The sequence below is a fragment of the Procambarus clarkii genome, chromosome 6, assembly GCF_040958095.1.
Source record: "Procambarus clarkii isolate CNS0578487 chromosome 6, FALCON_Pclarkii_2.0, whole genome shotgun sequence".
NCBI lineage: Eukaryota > Metazoa > Arthropoda > Malacostraca > Decapoda > Cambaridae > Procambarus > Procambarus clarkii.
Genome location: NC_091155.1, coordinates 33076869 through 33102699, shown reverse-complemented (window position 1 = coordinate 33102699; position 25831 = coordinate 33076869). Strand labels below are relative to the sequence as shown.

The window sequence follows — 25831 nt, the reverse complement described above, 5'->3', positions numbered from 1 at the left end:
CAAAAAACCAAGCAGAGGTAGATCCCACTGTGACTTGTGGAAGGTGGCCCCAAGCCCCAAGGGCAGTACTTACAGGGCACCTAAGGAAGGTGACACTAGGCACACACTGCCCGAGTACCTGTGAGATTACTCCTGGCTCGTGCACCACCAGAAAAACTGCTCAACACCACAAGGCACAGAGCTGGAGGACAGAAATCGGGAGCCAGAGTTACACGACCGTTGCCAATCACATCAGCCACAGAATTGAAGTATGGGTAGCGTGCAAGAGGTCTGAAGCCTCCCCCCTCCCCCGGGAAGGGGGTAGCTGTGCAGATGGCACTTGGTGACATCATGCTTGTTTGCTTGTTTTCATTTGGAGAGTTCTGTCCACTCATTTGACTTTCAGTAGTAGTTTCAACCAGAAAAGGGGTTTGTTTTGGGATGCTTACCTTTCTGGGTGCCTGACCCGGACGATGGCAGACATAGAATGCTCCATAACCACATGTGCATTTCCATAGGCCATTGCTCCTCGTGCCTCTCTGAGGGGGCCAGGTTCTAGCTCGTGGTCCCTAGTAGGCCTCAAACTCCACTCGCACTGACTGATGCCAAAGTCTAATATATCCCTTTCAGCCTGGATAGTAGAAAGGGCTCCCCCCCCCCCCCCCAGAAAAACACATTAAATACTGAATTAAGAAATTTTAACACATTCTAAAAAGATATCCTAAAAGGTATTTTTAAATATAAGTTACCTGTACAATAACCTAACACAAGGGGCAGACCCCGACCAGGCAGGATATAAAAACACATAGTACAGTAAAACAAGTACAGTAGCCAGTTTCTCATATCCATGAGGTGAAAGGGCCAAGGCCAGGAGGGATGATCAATTATTTTATAGAGACAGGGAACATACGGTGCCTCTTGGCATCCCAGACTGCCTTCTACATGCACTAACATATTACCAGTACCAACACACCTCTCAAATTCCACAGTACTGGGAAGGCAAAGAAGGGCAGCATATAAGATTGCACTCTGAAATGCAGGCTATGAATCTTAAGACCTTAATCCTATTTTTACCAAAGTATAATACTTTATTCAAACTGCTACACACGAATGTAATCAACAGAATATCAACGAGGCAGATTTTATATTTTAGTAAAGTTCCTTATATTTTCAGAGGCTCGAGAGACTTTGAGCACAGTCTGGCCAAGAGCCCCGACAACTGAAGAAGTGAGGAGGTTCCCTGAACAATACGTAGATGGGTGTAACCTATTTCCTGTAACAAACAAATTATTGTATTAGGACAAAATTAATTCCTGTTTCAGCATTCCCATATAAGTGTTAATATAAAAATATATATACAGTACTGTATATATAAAAATTTACAGTACAGAACCTTATCTCACCTACCCGTCATCTATCTGAAATTCTGTATACAGTTTCCATCACGGCCATGGCACAGAGCATGTACCAGATAATTAAGAAAAAGCTGGTAAATTGACAAAACTTGCAAATTATCTGTCACTTTGAGCAGCTATTTCATCTGACACACACTATGCCCACATACGCCCAATGGCGACTGACATACTGTCTCCACTCGCTAATCCGGATTATATGGGAAGGACCCCCAGCTGGATTATCACGTTTTCCGGATTAACGTACTTTTCTCCTCTCTGATTCCAAAAGTAACAATTTCCAACTATTTTTACACCACAAACAGCATAATTTTAATTGCCTTGCCACATATAATTATAATATATTCAACTAGAAACCTCAACCTTATTGTTGTTCATCTTCTTAATTGATGCCACACATCTTGAAGTTAAGAACTCTTGACAATTTACGTAACCTAACACAACACTAAAATTAACACTTAAAATTACTGTACAATTCATTAGGCAAAGTTAGTTTTGACTGCCAGCTGCTGAGGTCTCACTGGTTGAAGGCCCTTGGGTTGCCGGTTACGCCTCACTGGTTGAAGGGCTTGGCTTGCCTGTGACGCCACACTAGTTGAAGGAGCTTGGCTTGCCTGTGACGCCTCACTGGTTGAAGGAGCTTGGCTTGCCTGTGACGCCTCGCTGGTTGAAGGAGCTTGGTTTGCCTGTGACACCTTACGACTTTGTGATCACGACGACAAGTAGCGAAACGGACTTAGTGAAGTTGTCTTACAACCAAGACAAATATTGTTTCGTAGAAAATTTGACTAATGCTATTATTAATTTCTATATATGTTTCCATATATGATGATCAAGAAGAATATACAGCAATAATTTACTGCTCAGTACCCAATAAGTTTGCATTTATTATTTCTTAGGATTTAATAATCTTTCAATATACTGATCATTTAATATTTCATGATCCTTTAGAATCTACATTCTAGTTAAGATTCTATTATTTTACTAACCCCATCAATGAACTGGTGACGAACCACACTGGTTCCTAGATATATATGAACTTCTAGAAATACCCCCCAATGTTGATATTTGAGGCTTTTAACTTTAATCAATTAATAATACAGTCCATTCATTCTCTTAAGTGATTGTTAAATAATTAAACATACATAGACACTGGTTCTATAGTGTCAATCTTATAATAACTTTTATTTGTTTTCCCTCTTTTCTCAAAAGTGGGTGGTCCTTCGACTTATATTAATTCTCATAATTAAATAATTCCATATTTGAGTGAAAGCCCCAGAAACCCAACATACCTAGTGGGTGGATGTAGCAGGTGGTGGCGGTGTCTCAAAGTTTGCAGTGTGACCTCGAAAGGTATAGTATCCTTGTGCCGTAATATCTAAACGATCAAACGTTTTAGATCTCGAGGAGTTGAACTGAAAGTTACACAGCAGAACTCTGGTCTGAAGGATTACTTAATAATGACCAGCTTTTAACCAGGGAGGTTAAAGGCAGGCCCCCGTTATATCATTCCCAAGGGTGCTTCCAACTTAACTTTCCTTATATCCGACTCATTTAGGTAAACATCAGATCAAACATGGCTGGTTTATCTTCTCCTCTCATTCTTGTCGGTCCCATGATGTGTTGGTTTAGAAAGTTTCTTGTTGTCACGTCCAGCAGCTTAGCTCTCCATGTATCTGGTCCTCCATATGAGTCTCCGTTCTCCCAATCTATTTTCCCTTAGTTTAAGTCTGCCATGATTGGTAGTCCGGATCTGTTACTCCTAGGGACAGAAGCTGCTCTCAGAAGCAGTGATATAATAGAGAGCTATTATATCACTGGTGGCCACGTTGTTTTTATCATATTCCTGTCTGGGGTCTTCTGTCATTTGATGGAGGGTTATATATGACTACTACTGTAAGCTTTTGTCCTCCAACTGCTATGGTACCTGTTATGTAGTCACTGAAACCTTCACAGCCCTGAATAACCATCTCCTCAAAACTCCAATCTTTTTTTATCAGCAGAGCTACACCACCACCACCTTCATTCTCTTTCCTCACTACATAGTAGTCCTGCGGAAGTATTGCATTTGTTATGGTTTTTGTCAGCTTTGTTTCTGTGAGTACTATTATTATGTCTGGGTTTTCTTCTAGTGGCCATTCTACAAGTTCACTTGTTTTATTTGTAATCCCATCTATGTTAGTGTACATTGCCTTGAAGCTCACCTTCTTCTATTCATTCTCATGTCCCCTTCTTGGTGAGCGCTCTGCTGAAGGAGGAAGTGTGCTACAGTGTGCAGCATGCTGTTGCCTTGTTGACAGCGAGAACAATCCTTGCACTACAGTGTGCAGTGTGTTGTTGCCAAGTTTACAGTGAGAACATTCTTTGCACTAGTGTGCAACATGCTGTTGCCAAGCTTACAGTGAGAGAACAATCATTGTGCTACAGTGTACAGCATGATGTTGCCATGTCAGCCATGTCTACAGTGAGAGAACAATCCTTATGCTACAGTGTGCAATGTGGTGCTGGCAAGTTTACAGTGAGAACAGTCCTTGTGCTACAGTGTGCAGCACGCTGTTGACACGTTTACAGTGAGAGAACAATCTTTGTGCTAATTTACACCAGTGGTGTGTATGTAACTTACAATTTGTTAATATATAGTCATATATTATTATGTATAACCAAGCTTTTTATTTTCTGATTCTTACCTTGATAAATTCTAACTTGAGAAATTCTGCCATGTTGGTGTTCTTGCAAACTCTGAAGATGTTGCTAATTATGTCCTCAGAAGCATAGCCCAATTTCCACAGATGAGCTAAAATCTAATAATAAGCACAGAATTATAACAATTGTATTAACCAAATTGAAGCTAATTAAATATTTCATCAATAAATTCCACAGAACACTGTATTCTTAATTCAACAGAAATGAAACAAGCATGTTTATTGAGAAGAATCTCTGTCAATCACAAGTTAAAAAAAAAAAAAAAAAAACATTGAATGTAACGAAATGCCATTTTCTGGGCGAGTCTCGGAGGCTACCCGGAGCTATCCAGGCTGATGTGGATATTCCTACCTTTGGCATCAGTCGATGTGGGTAGAGTTCTAGGCCTACCGGGGACCATGAGCCAGAACCTGGCCCCCCTCAGAGAATCACAAGGAGCAATGGTTCATAGAATGCACATGTGATTTTGGAGGATTCTATATCTGTCATCGGCTGGGACAGGCACTCAGAAAGAAAGGTAAGCACTGCAAAACAAACCTCCTAATCTGGTTTAAAACAATGAAAAAACACAAATGAGAGGACAGAACTCTCTAATTGAAAACGAGCAAACAAGCATGACGTCACATGAGCCACGCCGCATGTCTGCGCAGCTTCCCCCCCCCCATCTCCCAGGGAAAGGGGTGCCCCAGACCCCCCACACCAGCAATCCACCCTGCAGTTCTGAGGCTGGATATCAAAATATGCAAAAACTGGATATCAAAATACGGAGAGAGGGAGGGTCGAAGGGGAGCCTCCGGGACTCTCACAGAAAATAGCGTTTCATTACATTCAGTGCTGGTTTTCTCGAGGGAGCCCCTATGCCTCCCCGGAGCTAAATCACCAAAGACTATATAAAGAAGGGGACTTACCCGGGAGGTGGGCGGTGCTCCACACCTCAACTCAAAGTCAAGACCCAAAGCAACAGCCTGACTAGGCCCAGGAACGTTAACGAGGTAGCGTGCAGCCAGGACCTTGTTCGACCGCCAAAAACTCTGCGCCCGAATGTCAGCTCAGGACATGTTACCAAAGAAAGCAGCAAGACTAGCAAACTTACGAACGTCATGGGCACGGGGATAGACCGCAGGCTGGCTAGACTTAATAACCCTGCAACGACCTCAGAGACCCGTACCCACAAACAGGGAAGAAGGGAAACCAGATCAACCCAAAGCGCGTCCCCGGCCACAGAGGCTGTGGCGCGCAAATAATGGTGGAGAGCCGCAACCGGACACATGATGCACCCCCAACCTGACCCACTATGTAACAAATAACACAGATGAACAAGGAAGGCCCCAGGAAGAAGCACACAAGGGCCAAACAAAAAGCCACAACCAATCCCAACACGCATCCCTAGTTTTAAAACTGCAGCAAAATGTCACCTCAGAACATTCTGACACAGTGAAACATTTACCTCATAACATTCCCCTCCACCATTGTACCTCGTAACATGGTGGAGGTGATTGACTCAAGCATGAGTTGGACATGTACATATGAGTGGGACTGGATGGGTATAAACAGGAGCTGCCACATATGGGCCAACAGGCCCTCTGCAATCACCTTTGTTCTTATGTTCTGATATTCATATCCAAAAACGACGAACTAGCGCCTGACCAAAAGAGATGCCAGACCACATAAACTCACCTGCAGAGTGTAGGCACGAACATGTCATCACAACATAGCCGAGAAGATTCCAGGAGCACCGCCAGGGGAAGAAGGCCAGAGCCACACATGCAGGAGAAGAGTAGGGTAGAGGTGAATGAGGTGCCCCACACCCACATGCAGGGGAAAACAGTTGTCCTCCCCATAGTGGCAATTCAGAACACCCCCAGCATCTATGGGGCACGGACTGGAGAGATGAGAGGAGCGAGAGGTGAAGCACTTGAGAGAAAAAGGACGCGGAACATCAGCACTTATGTACACTGCCCATAACAAAAACTCCCACGGCGCATGCGCATGGCATATGAGGTCCGAACCGCACAATCCGCACGGCAGGAAGGTGCCAACCAGGAGTACAGTACAGTATTGAAAGAAAACTAGAGTGCGAAGCATGGAATAGGACCAACGAGCCCTAGAAAGGACTGGAGGTAAGCCACACCGGAAGACAACAGACGTTCCAATAATACGGGAAGAAGCGAAAACCTTCCCGAACCATCAAGAACTCATAGAAGCAAGCATAAATCACGAAGGATCATAAAGGAACAGTCACACCCCGAGACCAAAAGTCATGTAGAACCCCGAGAAGAGGGGAACATAACCCCGACATGACGTAGAAGTCCCATCCCAGTGAAGAAGGGTGAATAAACGGAGAAGAGTACCCACCGACAGGACGGAACCGACGGACTCAAGGGACAAGGAACCGAACCCGGTTCCTACCCAAAGGACAGCGTACCCAGGCGGAACAGAGCCGGCCGCTATGATTGGTGAAAACTGGCTGCGCAGTATCCCGCGCCCCTACCAGGCAGGGACCAATGCTCAACTACTCGTACGTAGAGGGGAAAAAGGAAAACCCCACTCCCTGTAACTGCAAGCCCCGCTCAGAGGGTAGAAAACCCCGGCGGGGTTCAACGGGGCCCGAGGCCCCACAAGTCAGCCTCTCTCCAGCCACGGGAACCCACACGGCATGCTCTGGGGCCGAGCCGTCCCCCCAAAGCCCCAGCCTCACAAGAAAAAGCCATGGCAGCCGGAAAAATACTAAGGAAGGGAGCCCACTGGCAGACTCGTACAACACGGCTGGAGGAACAGGCTCAAATGCCTCCGTCACTACCCCGGAAGGGGAATTCCCGAGACCGCCCCAGTCTCAAGATCATCGAGGTCCGCCCCGACCCCGAACCCATAAACAGGGAGGATCCAGATGCAGGGAGGAAGGGGGGGGACCAGACTAGATCACAACATGGGGGAAAGACAAGGGGGCGCAGAAGGAAACAAAACCAAAGCAACAATCACACCACCCAAAACGGGGCAGCCTCGGGGCTTCTGGGGAGCAAACAACCTAGTGCGTTGCCACCACCTGAACTCAACGTGCAACGCTCGTGCTGCCTGCACCCGCATAGTCAACAAAAGACTGGATAACAGAGTCACAAACAAGCAACAAAACTCGCAGGACTCCAGGCCGAAGGTGCCACCGACCCCACAGGCAGCAGAAAATAGTGAGAGTCGCCCTGAGACAAGGGGACAGAGCAACCCATGAACTCGCACAAAGCGAGAGGGAGACTCCAGGGTCACATCCATCGGACCCCACGCACCCCTGTGGGGATTCCCAGCATCCTGAGACGGAACTCATGCTCAGGGAAGCCCAGGCAGGGTACTGCTAACCGGTGCCCAAGTCTACCAAACAACTAAGAACTGAACCCCCGGGACGTGTACACTCACGGAGACCTAGCAGGGGAAACCACCGGAAGAAGAAAGAGTACTCAGTACACAGGGGGCATGAACCAAGGCAGATTCCCCCACCCCCACACCAGGCAAGCAAACAAAATGAAAAAGAAAACCCTGCAAGAGGACAGCGTACCCAGGCGGAACAGAGCCGGCCGCTATGGTTGGTGAAAACTGGCTGCACAGTATCCCGCACCCCTAACAGTGCAAACTGCCCCCTACCCGAAGGTGAACAAGGGAGACAGAACACCGTAGCACACAAAGGGCAGTCGAAAACCAAGCAGTAAATGGCCTAGCAGAGGCAGAACCCAAGGAACTTGTGGAAGGTGGCCCCCAAGCCCCAAGGGCAGTACTTACTGGGCACATAAGGAAGGAAACCCTAGGAGCATGCAGCCCGAGTACTGGAAAATCACTCCTGGCTTACACACCACCTAGAAGACAGTCACCAGACACAAGGCACAGTGCTGAAACAACTACTGGAGCCAGAGCACACGACAATTGCCTATAGATTCAGCCTCAGAAGTGAGAGGTGGATAACCGGCATGGGGGTCTAGGGCTTCCCCTTCCCCATACTGGGGAGGGGGGAGCTGCGCAGACGGCGGCGCGGCGACGTGTGACGTCATACTCAATTGCTCATTTCTGTTTGGGGAGTTCTATCTATTTGTTCGGCTTTTTTGTAGCAATTTTCACCAGAATAGGGGTTTGTTTTGAGATGCCTACATTTCTGGGTGCATAACACGGTCGATTTTAGACATAGAATGCTTCCAACCACACAGGAGTTTCTATAGGCCATTGGTCCTCGTGCTTCTGTGAGGGGGCCAGGTTCTGGCTCGTGGTCCCCGGTAGGCCCACAGAACTCCATACATATGCCTGATGCCAAAGTCTGACATTAGCATATCAGCCTGGATAGCTCCGGGGCTTCTCCCCCCCCCCCCCCCCCCAGAAAACACATGTAATTACCTAAGTGTAGTTACAGGATGAGAGCTACGCTCGTGGTGTCCCGTCTTCCCAGCACTCTTTGTCATATAACGCTTTGAAACTACTGACGGTCTTGGCCTCCACAACCTTCTCCCCTAACTTGTTCCAACCGTCTACCACTCTGTTTGCGAAAGTGAATTTTCTTATATTTCTTCGGCATCTGTGTTTAGCTAGTTTATATCAATGACCTCTTGTTCTTAAAGTTCCAGGTTTCAGGAAATCTTCCCTATCGATTTTATCAATTCCTGTTACTATTTTGTATGTAGTGATCATATCACCTCTTTTTCTTCTGTCTTCTAGTTTTGGCATATTTAATGCCTCTAACCTCTCCTCGTAGCTCTTGCCCTTCAGTTCTGGGAGCCACTTAGTAGCATGTCTTTGCACCTTTTCCAGTTTGTTGATGTTACCTTGAGGTTACCTTGAGGTGCTTCCAGGGCTTAGCGTCCCCGTGGCCCGGTCGTCGACCAGGCCTCCTGGTTGCCGGACTGATCAACCAGGCTGTTGGACGCGGCTGCTCGCAGCCTGACGTATGAGTCACAGCCTGGTTGATCAGGTATCCTTTGGTAGATGTGCTTCTTAAGATATGGGCACCACACAACTGCTGCATATTCTAGCTTTGGCCTAACAAAAGTCGTGAACAATTTCTTTAGTATATCGCCATCCATGTATTTAAAAGCAATTCTGAAGTTAGAAAGCGTGGCATAGGCTCCTCGCACAATATTCTTTATGTGGTCCTCAAGTGATAGTTTTCTATCTAGAACCACCCCTAGATCTCTTTCTTTATCAGAATTCTTTAAAGATTTCTCACATAATATATAGGTTGTGTGGGGTCTATGTTCTCCTATTCCAAATTCCATAACATGGCATTTATTAACATTAAATTCCATTTGCCAAGTGGCGCTCCATGTACTTATTTTGTCCAGGTCTTCTTGATGGGCATGACAATCATCTAAGTTTCTTATCCTTCCTATTATCTTAGCATCAGCAAACATGTTCATATAATTCTGTATACCAACTGGTAGATCATTTATGTAGACAATAAACATCACTGGTGCAAGAACTGAACCCTGTGGTACTCCACTTGTGACATTTCTCCAGTCCGATACATTGCCTCTGATCACAGCCCTCATTTTTCTATCAGTCAGAAAATTTTTCATCCATGTTAGAAGCGTACCTGTCACTCCTCCAATATTTTCTAGTTTCCAGAACAACCTCTTATGTGGAACTCTGTCGAAAGCCTTTTTTAGGTCCAGATAGATGCAGTCAACCCAACCATCTCTTTCCTGTAATATCTCTGTTGCTCGATCATAGAAACTGAGTAAATTCGATACACAGGATCTTCCAGATCGAAAACCATGCTGTCTGTCTGATATTATATCATTTCTCTCCAGGTGTTCTACCCATTTAGATTTAATTATTTTTTCCAACATTTTGACTATTACACTTGTAATGGTGGGAGGGGTGCGTCGGAAGGGACCACCTGGGTACAGGAATTACCATTAATTTTAGAACACTTAATATCAGCTTGAATTTTTTCAGTGTCTTCAGCCGAGATAATTTTCATACTGATATTTGTGTCATCTGCAAAGGATGATACGAAGCTGTGACTTGTATTTTTGTCTATATCTGATATGAGAATAAGGAAAAGCAGCAGTGCAAGGACTGTACCCTGAGGTACAGAGCTTTTAACTGCACTTGGACTAGATTTTATATGGTTGACCGTTACTCGCTGAGTCCTGTTTGACAGAAAACTGAGTATCCAGCGTCCTACTTTACCGGTTATTCCCATTGACTTCATTTTGTGTGCTATCACGCCATGGTTACATTTATCAAAAGCCTTTGCGAAGTTCGTGTATATCACATCTGCATTCTGTTTTTCTTCTAATGCCTCAGTGACTTTGTCGTAGTGCTCAAGTAGCTGTGAGAGGCATGATCTTCCTGCTCGAAATCCATGTTGGCCTGGGTTGTGAAGGTCATTGGTCTCCATGAAATTGGTGACCTGACTCCCATGGGAAGCCCAAGACTCCCAGGGAACCAAAGGGGCAAGAACAACGTCAAGCGATGAAGACCTCAAACTGGAGTGAAGTCTGAACAACCCAGGGAAGGTCATCCTGAATCGCAAGGATCGTACTTCCCAAGCACCTAGGGAAGGGAACCCTAGGCACATACAGCCCAGTATACTTGTAGGAACACCTGACTGCCACACACACAGCCGACAGTCACAAACGCAAAGCCAGACAGCCAGAAGCCAGAAGCGTGAGGACTTCCGACACCTGGCACTTCAGTCAACAAACTGAGGGTGATGTGGCCTGCCAGCCTGAGCAGGATCCCCCCCTGTTGGGGGGGGGGGGGTGAGGCGCTAATAAGCGGGCACGCTAGTTGGATGATGTATTGCTTGTTTCGTTGTTTTTTATGGGGGGAGGATGTTATAGGCCTGTGTTTGGACATAGAATGCAATTTTAACCAGTTTGTAATGGTTCACCTACCTTTTTGGGTGTTTTCCCCCAGTCGATGGCAAACATGACAAACTCTAAATGTAGAGAGCTCATATGGCCATTGCTCCCTGCGTCTCTCTGAGGGGGCCCAGTTCTGGCTCGTGGACCCTGGTAGGCACTCAAACTCCAAGGACTGATGGCACCAAACTAATATGGCAAATGTCAGTTTTATAGCTTCAGGGAGCCAACAGGGCTTCCCTCAGAAAACAATTTTTTAGGTTGCAATTTTGACAATTGGCGTCAATTATAAAACAGCTTTCCAGGATTTAGACTCACCTTATAAGCCTCATCAAAGTTTGTTTTCACACAGTGTAGAATCATTTCTTTGATTAAAATTGGATGGGGCTCATCACACACCTGAAAGTATGAAAAATCATATTAGAACCATACAAGAACTTTGTGTAGTTATGGTCTTCTTCCTGGAGACCTGCCCTAAGGAATGCCTTACTTATGTCAGCCATGTATGCATAAATTCATATGCATCAAGGATTCTAGTGATCCAAACAGTGAAACAATCACATACAGGTTTACATCATATTAGTCTGGTGCTACTTCTTCGCCGTTTCTGCTTCAAGCAACCATAGATATGCACTAAAAGTCTAATAACCCAAATAAAACTGAAATTAGCAACAACCTGTATGTGGACAATTTCCAAGAACAACAGTGAAAGTAAACTGCTAAACATATACAGTATCCACTCGATTTAACGGCCTCTTATTTACCAATCTGCCGGTTTCATCGACCGGTTTGGGAGATCGGTCTCCCAAGCCTCATATACTAGTCTGGCGATCGATATAACTATAGGTTGGTATTGGGTTTGTTTTGGTATCGGCGGGCCCCTCACATAGCAACAGGCCACCGACTTTGAAGCATCGGGGGAGGGATGAGACGCAGTGATTGATGGAGGGAGGCTTTGAGGGGGAGAGGCAGGGAGGGATAGAAGCAGTGAGGGAGATTATCTTGAGATGATTTCGGAGCATTTTAGTGTCCCCGCGGCCCGGTCCTCGACCAGGCCTCCACCCCCAGGAAGCAGCCCGTGACAACTGACTAACACCCAGGTACCTATTTTACTTCTAGGTAACAGGGGCATAGGGTGAAAGAAACTCTGCCCATTGTTTCTCGCCGGCGCCTGGGATCGAACCCAGGACCACAGGATCACAAGTCCAGCGTGCTGTCCACTCGGCCAACCGGCTCCTAGTGAGAGTGAGGATGGTGGTGGCGAGGGAGAGTGATAGTGGTGGTGGTGGTGGTGAGGGAGAGTGATAGTGGTGGTGGTGAGGGAGAGTGATAGTGGTGGTGGTGGTGAGGGAGAGTGGTGGTGGTAGTGAGGGAGAGTGGTGGTGGTAGTGAGGGAGAGTGGTGGTGGTAGTGAGGGAGAGTGGTGGTGGTGATAGTGAGGGAGAGTGATGGTGGTGATAGTGAGGAAGAGTGATGGTGGTGGTGGTTAGGGAGAGTGATGGTGGTGGTGAGGAAGGGAGGGTGATGGTGGGGTGGTGATGAGGGTGCGTGTTAAAACAACGAAAATCGCAAACGAGAGGACAGAACGCCCCAAAAGAAAAACGAGCAAACGAGCATGACATCACATAAGCCGTGCAGCATGTCTGCGCAGCTCCCCCCTCCCTGGGAGGGGGGGAAGGGGTAAGCCACAGACCCTCGCACTGGTGATCCACCCTTCAGTTCTGAGGCTGGATATAAAAAACACAAAAAGCACTGACTGGAGGGAGGCTGGGTTGTCGGGGAGCCTCCGGGACTCACCCAGGAAATGGCGTTTCATTACATTCAACGCTGGTTTCCTGGGGGGAGCCCCTGCAGCTCACCGAAGCTACTTCACCAAAGACAAAAACAGAGGGACGCAACCGGGAGGCAGTCGGTGCTCACACCACAACACGAAGTCGAGACAACTGGCGGCAATAGCCGACCCAAGGCAACACAAGGCCGACTAGGCCCAGGAACATACATGAGGAAGTGAGGAGCCAGGACCCACCGCGACTGCCAAAACAACCCAGTGCCCAAAAGTCAGCCCAAGACATGCCACCAAAGACTGCAGCAAGTGCAGCTAACCTACGAATGTCAGGGGCACAGGGAGAGACCGCAGGCTGGCTAGGCAGAAAAACCCAGCGGACGACAGGGAGAGACCCGAACCAGAGAACAGGGAAGAAGGGAAACCGGATCTACCCAAAACGCAGCCCCGGCCACAAAGGCTGTGGCGCGCAAAGAACGGTGGAGAATCGTAACCGGAAACAAGAAGGAAAAATCCTGGCCAACCAACCCAGTAACAGCCCCAGGAGCCCCCTCCGGAACTGAAGGGGCCACATCAAACCAAAGAGAATAGAGAAAAAAAACAAAAAAAAAAAGAGTACCCTACCCCGGAGCAGGACGGCTCAGGTGGAGCATGAGTAGGCCGGTATGCAGCCAGAAGACAGCCCGGAACTACCAAGAGAGAAGGACAAGACCACGATAACAAAGAATGCAGTACACCTATGAAGAGACAAAGAAAAAGAAGGACCGCCAGATAACCCCATATCACCGCCAAGAAGAAGCACGCAGGTGGGACACATTCAAGAAGCCACCTAACCACCAAGCAGATGGTGAGAGACTCGAGTTAAAAAGTACCAGACGAGAAGACTCGAGAAGACCAAACCAGCCCCGCCACGGACCGGACCGACCATGTAAAACAGGCGGAGCCACGGGAAAACCTTTGGGTGAGGACACTGAGCAAGCCTCGCCGTTACCACGGCAGTCAAAGAACAAAAAGGAACGTCTGCCAGGGAACAGGAACGCAAACCCGGCGAGCCGGGAAAGAACCAACCCGGCCAAGTAGAGACGCCCCATCCAGGAGGCACCCCCACCAGGACCCGTGAAAGAACAATAGGCCAGATAACTGACGACAAGAAGTCACTGCTTGCAGAAACTGCCAACCGCAAACTCCGCAAATAGCAGGGGCAAAAATGGCAGCGAAAAACTTAGGAACCAAGGCCCAGGCAAAGGCCAACGAGGAACCGCTATTATTAATGTCGAGACAAGAACGGAAATAGGCGACAATTAAAAATCGGAAAAAGCATCGAAAGATGAGAAAAAGGACAGAAGAGTACCAACGAGACCTAGAAAGAACTGGAGGTAAGCCCTAACTGAAGGGGACAGACGTTCCAATAATGCAGAAGCTCAAAATCACGGAGGCACAGATGCACCCAATAGCATCCATGACCAATGGTCTGACAGGACCTGTAAAGACACGGAACCGAACTCGGGAAGGGGCCGACGCCCAAAGACAACTCGTACGCAGAGAGGGGGAAAGGAAAACCCCACTCCTTGTAACAGTAAGCCTTGCTCGGAAGGTCGAAAAACCTAGGTGGGATCCAACAGGGCGCAAAGCTCCCAAGTCAACTCCTCTCCAACCCCGAGAATCACTACATCAGGCCCACGGGGGCGAGTCATTCTCCAAAGTCCAGGCCTCACAAGAAAAAACCGGGGCGGCCGACATAGCAGGAAGAAAGCGGGCCCACTGATCAGACCCCGGGGCTACAACTGGAGAAACCGACTTGAACGCCTCCGATGCAACCCCGGAAGGGGCAACCCCTAAAATTGCCCGAGTCTCAAACCTCGAAACCCTGCCCCAACCCCGAAGTCCACAGACGCCTAGGAGCCGGAAGCAGGGAAGGGGGGGCGAGTGAACCACAGCAGGGTAAGAACGAGGGGGCACGGACTGAACCAAGGCCGACGCGACCAATACTCCCCCAAGTCCGGGTCCTGAAAAGCAAAATGGGGCTGCCTCGGGGCATCCAGGGAAGCAACCAAACTAGCGCATTGCAACAACCTATCCAGCAACGCACGAGCAGCCTGCACCCAAAGAATGTCATCAACAGATTGGGTGATTGGAGCCACAAACAAGCACCAAAGCTCGCAGGACTCATATGGTCATTGATTCTATGGCAGATTCCAAAGAATGAGCGAGCACAGCCTGCCGGTACGCGAGGAGGGAAGCAAACAACAGAGACAACGCCTCCTTCAGAATCGGCACATATAACTTCAACAAGGCAGCCGACGCCAAAACCGCAGAGGCAAGCATGCCAGGCACGGGCTTGGTTCCCAGCGCCTCCACATCCTCCTCAAGCCAGTCCGAAAACAGCTCAAGCAGGGAAAAAAAAACACAAAACCGAAGCCAAGTGTCCCCAGGTACGTAAATCCTCATCTACCAGGGACACCAAAGGACGGGAACCTGCACATGGAGCTGCTTAGGAAGAATGGGAAGAACTGCTAACCAATATCCATAGGAAGAACAGGGGCGAACAAGCACGCACTGAGGTGCTCCAACTCGCCCCCAGATAAACCTGTACCACAGTAGAATGTTTCCCACCACTCAAGCGTGCGGGTCCGACAGAACGAATGCCACGCCCCCAACAAAAAGGGCACGGCAGTCTGCTAACCAGGATGACTCCGGTACCTTGTAATGCACCCAATAAGGAAAAGCAAAACCAAGCTCAAACCAGGTATGATCCATTATCGAGGCAAAATCCTAGTCACGCAGGAGGTACGCTGCAATGGCCTCTCGAACCTTCTTAGGCAGGATACGGTAAGCCGAAACCCTCCATAAGGGACTGACGAACCCAAGGGAAGCCGGAACCGAACCCGGGTTGGAACCGAACCCGGGTTGGAACCGAACCCGGGTTGGAACCAAACCCGTGTCAAATTTGTACAGGGAAGGGGGGATAAGAGAACCCCTCTCCCTGCAATAAGTCCCGTGCACAGGTTACCAACACCCAAGTGGGGTCAAATGGAGCCCAAGCACCCCAAGTCAACTTCTCCCCAACCCCGGGATCCTCCACGCCTGAACCCGGGGCAGAGTCGTCCTCCAAATCCTCTGCCCCTGAAGAAAAGGCATAGTCAACCAGAAAACCAGAGAAAAGGGAGGCAGCCCAGCACCAGCACAGCGGTATCCAGCACCAGCACAGCCGTACCCAGCACCAGCACAGCCGAACCCAGCACCAGCACAGCCGTACCCAGCACCAGCACAGCCGTATCCAGCACCAGCACAGCCGTACCCAGCACCAGCACAGCCGAACCCAGCACCAGCACAGTTGTACCTAGCACCAGCACAGCCGTACCCAGCACCAGTATAACAGCCAGCATCAGCTCAGAAGCAACTGAAGCCACAGCAGCAGCGAGCACCAGCAAAGCTGATGCAAACATCTAAACACATTGTGTGTAGTATGAACAGTTAGAACAAGTGTTAAATTTAAGTGTGTACATAGTGTTAAAATTAAAGTTGCAGTAATTTTAGTGTACAATAGTTTTCATAAACTGCTTTGCAGTACTCAACATACAGCAAAACTACTTAATCAACACAGTATTTACAGTACAGCATTCACAACTCCATGAGACTTCAAGATGGACATAACTAAAACATTAAGGTAAATAACAAATGTGACATTATTTTTAGTAGAGTAGTAATATATAGGTACAGTATATAATATGATAATGCATTTTTATTGTGTACAAGAAAAAAAAAAGACACTGACACAAACGTCTCCTGAAGGTCACCTCTTGCAACGAATCCAACGCTCCAACGCACCGGGGTTGGTCACATATAGTGCGTTGAATTGCGGTTGTACTGTATCTGAACGACCCTACCACCAACATGTTCGGATACAACAATGTTTACTATATGCCACTTGTATTACTGTAGTGAATATCCACCATAATCAACTTATGTACTGAAACACTTACCTTGAACACATTCTCTGATGATACGTGTCCAAAGCCCTGTGCTGTGGACTGTAGGTTGTTGAGACCTTGCCGCATATCTCCTTGTGAAGTGAACACAATTGCTTCAAGACCATCTTCAGTGTAACTCAAATCCTCCTTTCTACATACTTCCAAAATTTTTGTAAGAATCTGGGGAAAAATTACCAAGCTATCAACTTAATTAATAATTTAAATGAATTACACATTTACATTTGCACATAAAAGACTAATGGTAATTACAAATGTAACTAGATATGTTTCAAGCTGATAGATGCTGTAATGAATGCAGATCGCAAACATTACAGGTCATTGTTATAAATACATGATGCAATGTACACACAGGCTGGAGTAATGACCATAGGTTGGAGGAGTTTAAACTCCGGGCAGCACAGCTAATAAGAGCTAACAATACCACTGTGCACAAGAAAAAAAAATGAATATAATGAAATGCCATTTTCTGGGAGAGACCCGGAGGCTCCCTGGAGTTGATGTGCATATATTAGACCGTGGCATCAGTCAATTGATGGTGTTCTAGGCATACCAGGGACCAGCACGAGAACCTGGCCCCCTCAAATGAGGTACGAGGAGCAATTACTTATAGACTCCCCCGTGTAATTGGAAGCAGTCTATGTCTGCTATCTACCAGGTCGGGCACCCAGCAAGGTAGGAATTCCAAAACAAACTGCAACTGGTCAAAAATTGCAAACTGAAAGCTAAACTAGCAAGCAGAACTCCCCAATAAAAAATAAGCAAACAAGCATGACGCCGCCATAACTGCCACTCAGCCGTCTGTGCAATCCCACCTCCTCCCTGGTGAGGGGGGGGGGGGGGTCCCAGACCTTCATGCCGGCTACTCTCCTCAGTTCAGAGGCTGAATATCAAAAACGCAAAAAAACAATGACCGGAGGGAGGGAGGAAGGGATGGCGGGAAGCCTCCAAGTCTCACCAAGAAAATGGCGTTTCATTACACTCAATGTTGGTTTTCTGTGGAGAGCCCCTATGGCTCCCCAGAGCTACATGACCAAAGATAAAGGAAAAAAGGGACTTACCCGAGAGGCGGCCATCACTCGCTCCTCAACTCGAAGTCGAGACAACTGGCTGCAACCTGCGACCAAAGGCTACACTCGCCCGAGAAGGGCCAGGAACAAAGAGCCAGGAACGAAGGGCCAGGAACGGTAACGAGGTATGGTGCAGCCAGGACCCTGTTCAACCTCCAAAAGCCCCATGCCCAAATGTAAGAGTAGGACATATTACCAAAAACAGCAGCCAAAGCCACAAACTTACAGCAACTTAAATGTTATGGGCACAGGGATATACCACAGGCTGGCTGGACCGAATAATCCTGCGGACGACCTGGGAGACCAGCGCCCTGGAACAGGGAAGAAGGGAAACCAGGGCAACCCAAAGTGTGTCTCCTGCCATGGAGCCCATGGCACGCAAATAACAGCGAAGAGCCACAACTGGGTACAAAACATGATGCACACCCAGCCAAACCAACCAAGCATCAACAACCCAAGGACCCCTTCAGAAAGCAGCAGACTCATTCTTAGCCAGAAAAGTAGGAGACGGCTGCAAACAAACAAAAACAACCACCAGGACTGAAAGAGTAGAAACCCCTACGCCGTATCATCATTAAGTGCATCTGGTATCTCCCCCGTGTCCAAGCTCTTCCTCCACACTATACCGAGTGCCTGTGCTACCGGCACTTTGCATTTGATTATAAATATTGAATTCCATGAGTCTGGACCTGGGGCCGAGTGCATGGGCATGTTTTCAATTTCCTATTCCACATTCCATAACATGGCATTTATTAACATTAAATTCCATTTGCCAAGTGGCGCTCCATGTACTTATTTTGTCCAGGTCTTCTTGAAGGGCATGACAATCATCTAAGTTTCTTATCCTTCCTATTATCTTAGCATCATCAGCAAACATGTTCATATAATTCTGTATACCAACTGGTAGATCATTTATGCAGATTTGTGAACCTCATTCTGGAGACATTCTTGTATCAACACATAAAGCAGGCCACAAGAATGAGGGAAGGAGATGTACCGTCAGTACTGGATCTAGTATTCACCAGGAAAGAAGAAGAGATATTTGACATCCTTATTTGCATATTATTGCATATATTTGCATAAATATCTCATATTGCATATGAGATATTTGCACCTTAACCTTTTAATGGCACTAATTGTATATATACAATTTTGGTTTAACTGCCAGGCAGGAAACAAACAATAAAAGAAAAACTTTGCAAGAGGACAACGGCCCAGGCAGAACAGAGCTGACCGCTATGTTATGGTGAAAATTACCTGAACAATACCTTGCACCCCTACCAGTGACAAAACTACTTCCTACCCAGAGACAAACAGTGGTGCATGAAACACCCTAGCTGACTCCAAGGGCGGGCAATAAAAGAGCAGTAAAAGACCCCACGGAGGTAGACCCCTAGCGACTTGAGGAAGATAACCCCAAGCCACAAGGGCAGTACCTGCAGCACACCTAGGGAAAGGAACCCTAGGCGCATGCAGCCCGGGTACTTGTGAAATTACTCCTGGCTCGCTCATCACCACAGGACAAGACCACACCACAAGGTACAGCGCTGTAAAATGTCTGGAGCCAGAGTCGCATGACCGCCAGGTCTCCCAACAGTCACAGAACTGGGTGGATAGCAGGCGCGGAGGGTCTGGAGCTCCCCTTCCCCCTCCTGGGAAGGAGCTGCGCAGACAGACGCGGTGACAGTTGTGACATCATGCTGGTTTTTAGTTTGGGGGGGTTCTGTCCAATTTTCAAATTTTGGCTTTCAGTAGCATTTTTTTTTTAACCAGATAGGGTTTGTTTTGGGATGCCTACCTTTCTTGGTGCCTGACCTACTAAATGGCAGACATACCTTGACCTTGAGGTTACCTTGAGGTGCTTCCGGGCTTAGCGTCCCCGCGGCCCGGTCGTCGACCAGGCCTCCTGGTTGCCGGACTGATCAACCAGGCTGTTGGACGCGGCTGCTCGCAGCCTGACGTATGAGTCACAGCCTGGTTGATCAGGTATCCTTTGGAGGTGCTTATCCAGTTCTCTCTTGAACACTGTGAGGGGTCGGCCAGTTATGCCCCTTATGTGTAGTGGAAGCGTGTTGAACAGTCTCGGGCCTCTGATGTTAATAGAGTTCTCTCTCAGAGTACCTGTTGTACCTCTGTTTTTCAAGGGGGGTATTCTGCACATCCTGCCATGTCTTCTGGTCTCATGTGATGTTATTTCTGTATGCAGGTTTGGGACCAGCCCCTCTAATATTTTCCACGTGTAAATTATTATGTACCTCTCCCGCCTGCGCTCAAGGGAGTACAGTTTTAGGCTCTTTAGTCGGTCCCAATAGTTTAGATGTTTTACTGAGTGGATTCTAGCAGTAAAGGATCTCTGCACGCTCTCCAGGTCAGCAATTTCTCCAGCTTTGAAAGGTGCTGTCATTGTGCAGCAGTACTCCACTCTAGAGAGCACAAGCGTTTTGAAAAGTATCATCATCGGTATAGCATCTCTAGTGTAAAAAGTTCTTGTTATCCAACCTGTCATTTTTCTTGCAGTTGTGACGGCTACTTTATTGTGTTCTTTAAAGGTAAGGTCTTCCGACATGAGTACACCCAGATCCTTTACATTGCCTTTTCATTCTATGTTATGATTTGCCTGAGTTTTGTACGTGGTTTCTATTTTTATATTTTCATTTTTTCCATAGCGCATGAGCTGGAACTTATCTTCGTTAAACACCATATTATTTTCTGTAGCCCATAGAAAGACCTGATCTACATCTGACTGGAGGTTCGTCGTGTCCTCTATGTTGCCTACTCGCATGAAGATCCTAGTGTCATCTGCAAAGGATGATACAGTGCTATAGGTTGTGTTCTTGTCTATGTCCGATATGAGGATGAGAAAAAGTACTGGAGCAAGCACAGTACCCTGGGGGACTGAGCTCTTCACGGTTGATGGGCTGGATTTTATTTTGTTGACTATTACACATTGGGTTCTGTTGGTCAGGAAATTGTAGATCCATCTGCCTATTTTTCCGGTAATTCCTTTTGAACGCATTTTATGTGCAATAACACCATGGTCACATTTATCAAAAGCTTTTGCGAAATCTGTGTAAATTACATCAGCATTTTGTTTGTCTTCCATAGCATCTAATGCCATATCATAGTGGTCCAGCAACTGCGATAGGCAAGAGCGCCCTGTTCTGAAACCATGTTGTCCTGGATTATGGAGATGCTGTGATTCCATGTATTTTGTGATCTTACTTCTTAGCACTCTCTCAAAAATTTTTATGATGTGCGATGTTAGTGCTATCGGTCTGTAATTTTTTCCCTCTGCCTTATTTCCTCCTTTATGAAGTGGTGCTATCACTGCTGTTTTTAGTATATCAGGAATAACGCCAGTATTGTCTCCACAGAATGTGGAGGGCCTGCGATAGTGGTTTTTTAGTTCTTTATGAATATGGAGTTCCAAGAATCCGGGCCTGGTGCAGAGTGCATAGGCATACTGTTTATGGCTTCTTCAAAATCCAGTGGGGCAACCCGTTCTCGCAAATTCGTAAAGTCAATATTGACTTATTAACTACGTGCATAGGTGATATACTAAACATAATAGATACCCCTAAAAAGATTCATAGAAAACACCGACCTTACCTAACCTTGTTAGTATCTTAAGATAAGCATCTTATTGCTTCGTAATTACAATTATTACTTAACCTATACCTATTATAGGTTAGGTAATAATTGTAATTACGAAGCAATAAGATGCTTATCTTAAGATACTAACAAGGTTAGGTAAGGTCGGTGTTTTCTATGAATCTTTTTAAGGGTATCTATTATGTTAAGTATGTCACCTATGCACTTATTTAATAAGTCAATATTGACTTATTAAATTTGCGAGAACGGGTTGAGTGGGGATAGGGTGACGTCTGATATATGATTTGATGTTGGTATCATATCCATGAAAAATTCATTTGGGTTATCAATCTTTAGTGTGTTTAATGGCTCACTGAAAACAGTCGTACTGCTTCCTCAGTAGCTCGCTCATTTCTTTGTTGTCATCGGTGAAAGTTCCATCTCCCTTTCGCAGGGGCCCGATACTAGATGTGGTTTTTGATCTTGATTTTGCATAGGAGAAAAAATATTTCGGATTTCTCTCTATTTCACTGATGGCCTTTTGCTCTCTTTGCCTCTCCTGGGTTTTGTATGATTCTTGTAGCTTCCGTTCAATTGTTTCTATTTCTCTACCTAACCTTCTTCGCCGTTCTTGAGATAGGGTGCGACTCTCAAGTTGTTCCGCGATTCGTTTTTTCGTCTATATAGGGAACGACGTTCCCGTTCCAATCTGCATCTCTTCCTCTTTTTTCTTAGAGGTATGCGGTTTGAACATATTTCTAGTGCTACTGAGCTTATTTTTTCCAGGCACTGGTTCAGGTTTGCATTTTCTAGCTGTTCTTCCCAGTTTATTTCTGTGAAGTCTTGGTTTATTTGCTCCCAGTTTATCTGTTTATTATTGAAGTTGAATTTGCTGAAATCTCCTCCACCGGGAATCTGGACTGGTTTTGAAGGTCTACTCCCCATGGTTGTCATAACTTCAATTAACACTTTAGTGCGCGCGGCACTCGTGGAAGAAAAAGCGCATTGTGCGCGCGGCGTTCTGGGCGCTCAAGTGTAAACACAAAAAAGTGTATAATCTTTTCACGCTCCTAACATCAATTCTCGAGCTACGTTTTTCATTTTGGTATCAATGCGTTGGCAATAAAATTCTCTACAAGATCATATGCATAAAATGTCACCAAAGCATTTGCTATCCCACCACGAAGTATATAAACACGAAGATGACTTGCCGTGACACCTAAACAGGAAGTAAATGTTCATACTCTTTCGTTTGTTGCCAGCCTCACAGTCATCCTACAGCGCTTATTTTGATATCACTGAACTCGCAATAAAATTCCCCACCCAGACATATGCCTATCGATGTCTAATTATGGTAGGGGGTGACCCGCACAAGTGTGGGAACTGGGCGAAGCGTTAGCCGTGATTTCAGCAGCGACGACACTGTTGTGATGCAGCGCTTTGAAAGTTTATACTTATTTCACTGTCCTGACATTATTTCTCGAGCTACGTATTTCATTTTTATAGCAATGTGTTCACAATAGAAAGTTCTATAAGAACATGGGTAGAATTGGTCAACAGAGCGTCAAATAAATTTGCGGCGAATAAAATCTTACGCGTGTTTGTACCCGTGAGCGTAAAAAGTTTTTACTTTGCTCATGTTTTTCAAGTTTATACTCGTTTCACACCGTTTTTTTTGTTTGTATAGTGTTCGGAATAAAATTCTCTACACAGACATATGCATATAAATGTAGAATCATGATCGCAGCCAACACAAGAGTGTGTGGAGTGGGCGATTACCCTCGTTGTGTCACCAACTCAATAGTCTCTCCTCTAAGTTACAATACATTGCCGTTTTCTCAAATAGGCACTGTGCCTATTAGAGAAAACAAAAATTTAATGGCAAACATATTCATACAAACCCCAAGTCGATCGAGTAGTATATACCCACTATAACACGGACCGTAAATGTACGTCATGATCCGACAAGCGCTTAAATAAACCGCCCGTAAATCCAAGTGAAGATCTCAGAAAAGTGTTAAGTTGTGATCTGAGTAACAGGTATTTGTAATCATTATGTTCCTGATCAATTCATCATTATTAGTGAAAATGAGGTCTAGCGTGTTCTCCTTCCTAGTTGGTTCTACTATTTGCTGGTTTAAGGCAAACCTGTCGCACATCCGTAGCAGGTCATTTGCATGTGCCTGTTCATTTAGGCTACTTCCTGGTATTCTTTCTGATATTACTGTATTAGCCAGGTGCTTCCATTTCAGGTGCCGTAGGTTGAAGACATAGAATGCTTCCAACCACACGAAGATAGAATAGAATAGAATTGCCTATTCTATAGGCAATTGCTCCTCATGCTTCTCTGAGGGGGCCAGATTCTGACTCATGGTCCCTGGTAGGCCTAAGAACTCCATTCACTTTGACTGATGCTGAAAATACACACATTCATATCAGCCCAGGGAGCCAAAGGGGCTCCCCCCCCCCAGAAAATTAATCTATACAGTCCACTCACATATAAATAATTTGTTAGTAAAACACAATTTAATATATAAATAATAAATAAATTGGAACTGGTAATTACCCACAACAGTTTTCACTAGTCTCTTTTCATTTAAAATTTTGAGTGTAATTATGAAAAAAATTAACATTTCCAAAATACAGTATTAGAAGTTTCCATATACTGTACCAACTTTTAATAAAATTGCAAGTTACCCTACCTGAGAGTCGGTGAGCTTCGAGTATCTCAGCATTGCACATCGTGACTGGATTGGTTCAATAATTTTTTCTGAAGAATTACATGCTAACGCAAATCTAGTGGTATTGGAATACAGCTCCATAGTTCTTCTTAGTGCTTGTTGAGCACCATCAGTCATACTGAAAAGAGAGTAAAGCAGAGTCAACTTAACCTGCCTTGGTTATTGCCCCCTGTATACTGAGTACTCTTCTCTATTTCGGTGGTACCCCCTGATTGCTCCCCATGAGTGTACACGTTCCGGGGGTTCAGTTCTTAGAAAGTCACCTAGCAAGCAGTGCCTAAAACCAAGGCTGGTCCGGCCACCATGGGGCCACAAGGACTACCCGTCACTCGTAAGTCTCCAAGCGAGCCAGGACCTGGAGCAACAGCTGAACCGGGCAAGAGATACAGGAACCCCCACCTTGACTAGTCCCGCCGAAAGGCATCGACCCTGACGACCTCACAGTCGGGGAAGGGTGCCACATATACAGGAAGACGCCTCGACCACGCCGACGCGAAGAGGTCCACCTATAGGGCACCTGAACGTCTAGCAGATCCAACTGAATGAGCCGGTGACGACCGTCCATTAAGTAGACAGGGGAATGAACTGGGACAGGCCGTCCGCCAGAATGCTGGAGGGGGGGATGTGGCCTTTCACGTCTCCGTTGGACGTGAACGGCCAGGAGAGCCAAACCCCTCTCCTCGGCAGACAAGAAACTCGTCACCCGAAGTAACCAGCCCCAAAGAGCCAAGAACCGCATTCAACCCCCCTTGGTTCAGGCAATGAACAACCGAGGAGCAGTCCGAATGGAGCCAGATCGTCGATCCACGGGCGACCCGAATTCTCCGAAGCAAATACCACACCGCCGCGAACTCCCACACTGTGCTGTAGGCCCGACGGTAGGACGGACCCCACCACCCCTAGCCGGCCTGGTGAGCACTGGTCATAAAGCCTCAGCCGAGAGATGACGCGTTTGTGAACACATCGAGCAAGGGGCGAGGGTAGGCACCAGGGCACTGAACCCTGAAAAATCCGAAGAGGAAGCCGGCGACGCAGCAGCCAACACAAGGCCCCCAGGAGTCGAGGTCAACGATTGCGAGAGAGGTGGAAGGGACATCCCCGAAGGAACTAGAACAGCCGAAGAAGCCAAACACAACCCAGCGGGTAGACCATCATCACAAAGTACAGGCGCCGGCACAAACCTTCGAGCAACCTCTGCGTGACACGTGACCCAGGACCACCCCCCCCCCCCTCCACCCTCGAAACAAGCACATGCGGGACCACAGCCAAAGGAGAGACTCCGGAGGGGGAGATAAGGAAGTGGTCCGAGAGTCCCACACAAGACCCAGTCAAGTCCGAACCTGGGAGGGTACTAGATGGGACTTCCGCCAGTTCACCAGGAACCAAGTTCAAGCCGGGTTCAACCTGGCTAGCTGGGAAAGAACCAAATCCCTGGCGAACAGACACATAGCCCAACTGGGAGCCCAGACCAGCCAGTTGTCAAGATAAGCCAACACCCGAACACCTAAAAGACGCAGACGGGCCACCACGACCCGGGTGAGGCATGTGAACACGTAAGGAGCCAGGGAGTGAATGGGAGACGAAAGCAGTATCCAAGACACCCCATAACAAACCCGAGCCAGTCCCTGAACCTTGAAGGAGAAAGAAAAGCAAATCTGCAACATCCCCCGTTTCGGTGAACCATTGTTTGTCGAACCAGTTGAGTAAATCCGGCCTGAAAAGTG

At 46.9% G+C, this 25831-nt stretch overlaps 1 protein-coding gene across 2 annotated transcripts in view; it reads right to left on the bottom strand.

The window, feature by feature from the left end:
• Positions 1–487: 487 nt before the first annotated feature.
• Positions 488–25831, bottom strand: part of RfC4 (replication factor C subunit RfC4) — a 57004-nt gene continuing 31660 nt past the window's right edge. The window contains exons 4-8 of one of the 2 annotated variants that reach the window (XM_045735944.2): positions 24069–24225; positions 16700–16867; positions 11252–11332; positions 4079–4192; positions 488–1252 (exon numbers count right to left, since the gene is read on the bottom strand). In XM_045735944.2, coding sequence (XP_045591900.1) covers positions 1142–1252; positions 4079–4192; positions 11252–11332; positions 16700–16867; positions 24069–24225 — 631 coding nt within the window. In that variant the 3' untranslated portion in view covers positions 488–1141. The remainder of the gene's footprint in view (positions 1253–4078; positions 4193–11251; positions 11333–16699; positions 16868–24068; positions 24226–25831) is intronic. The other variant, XM_045735946.2, reaches the window with a different exon arrangement.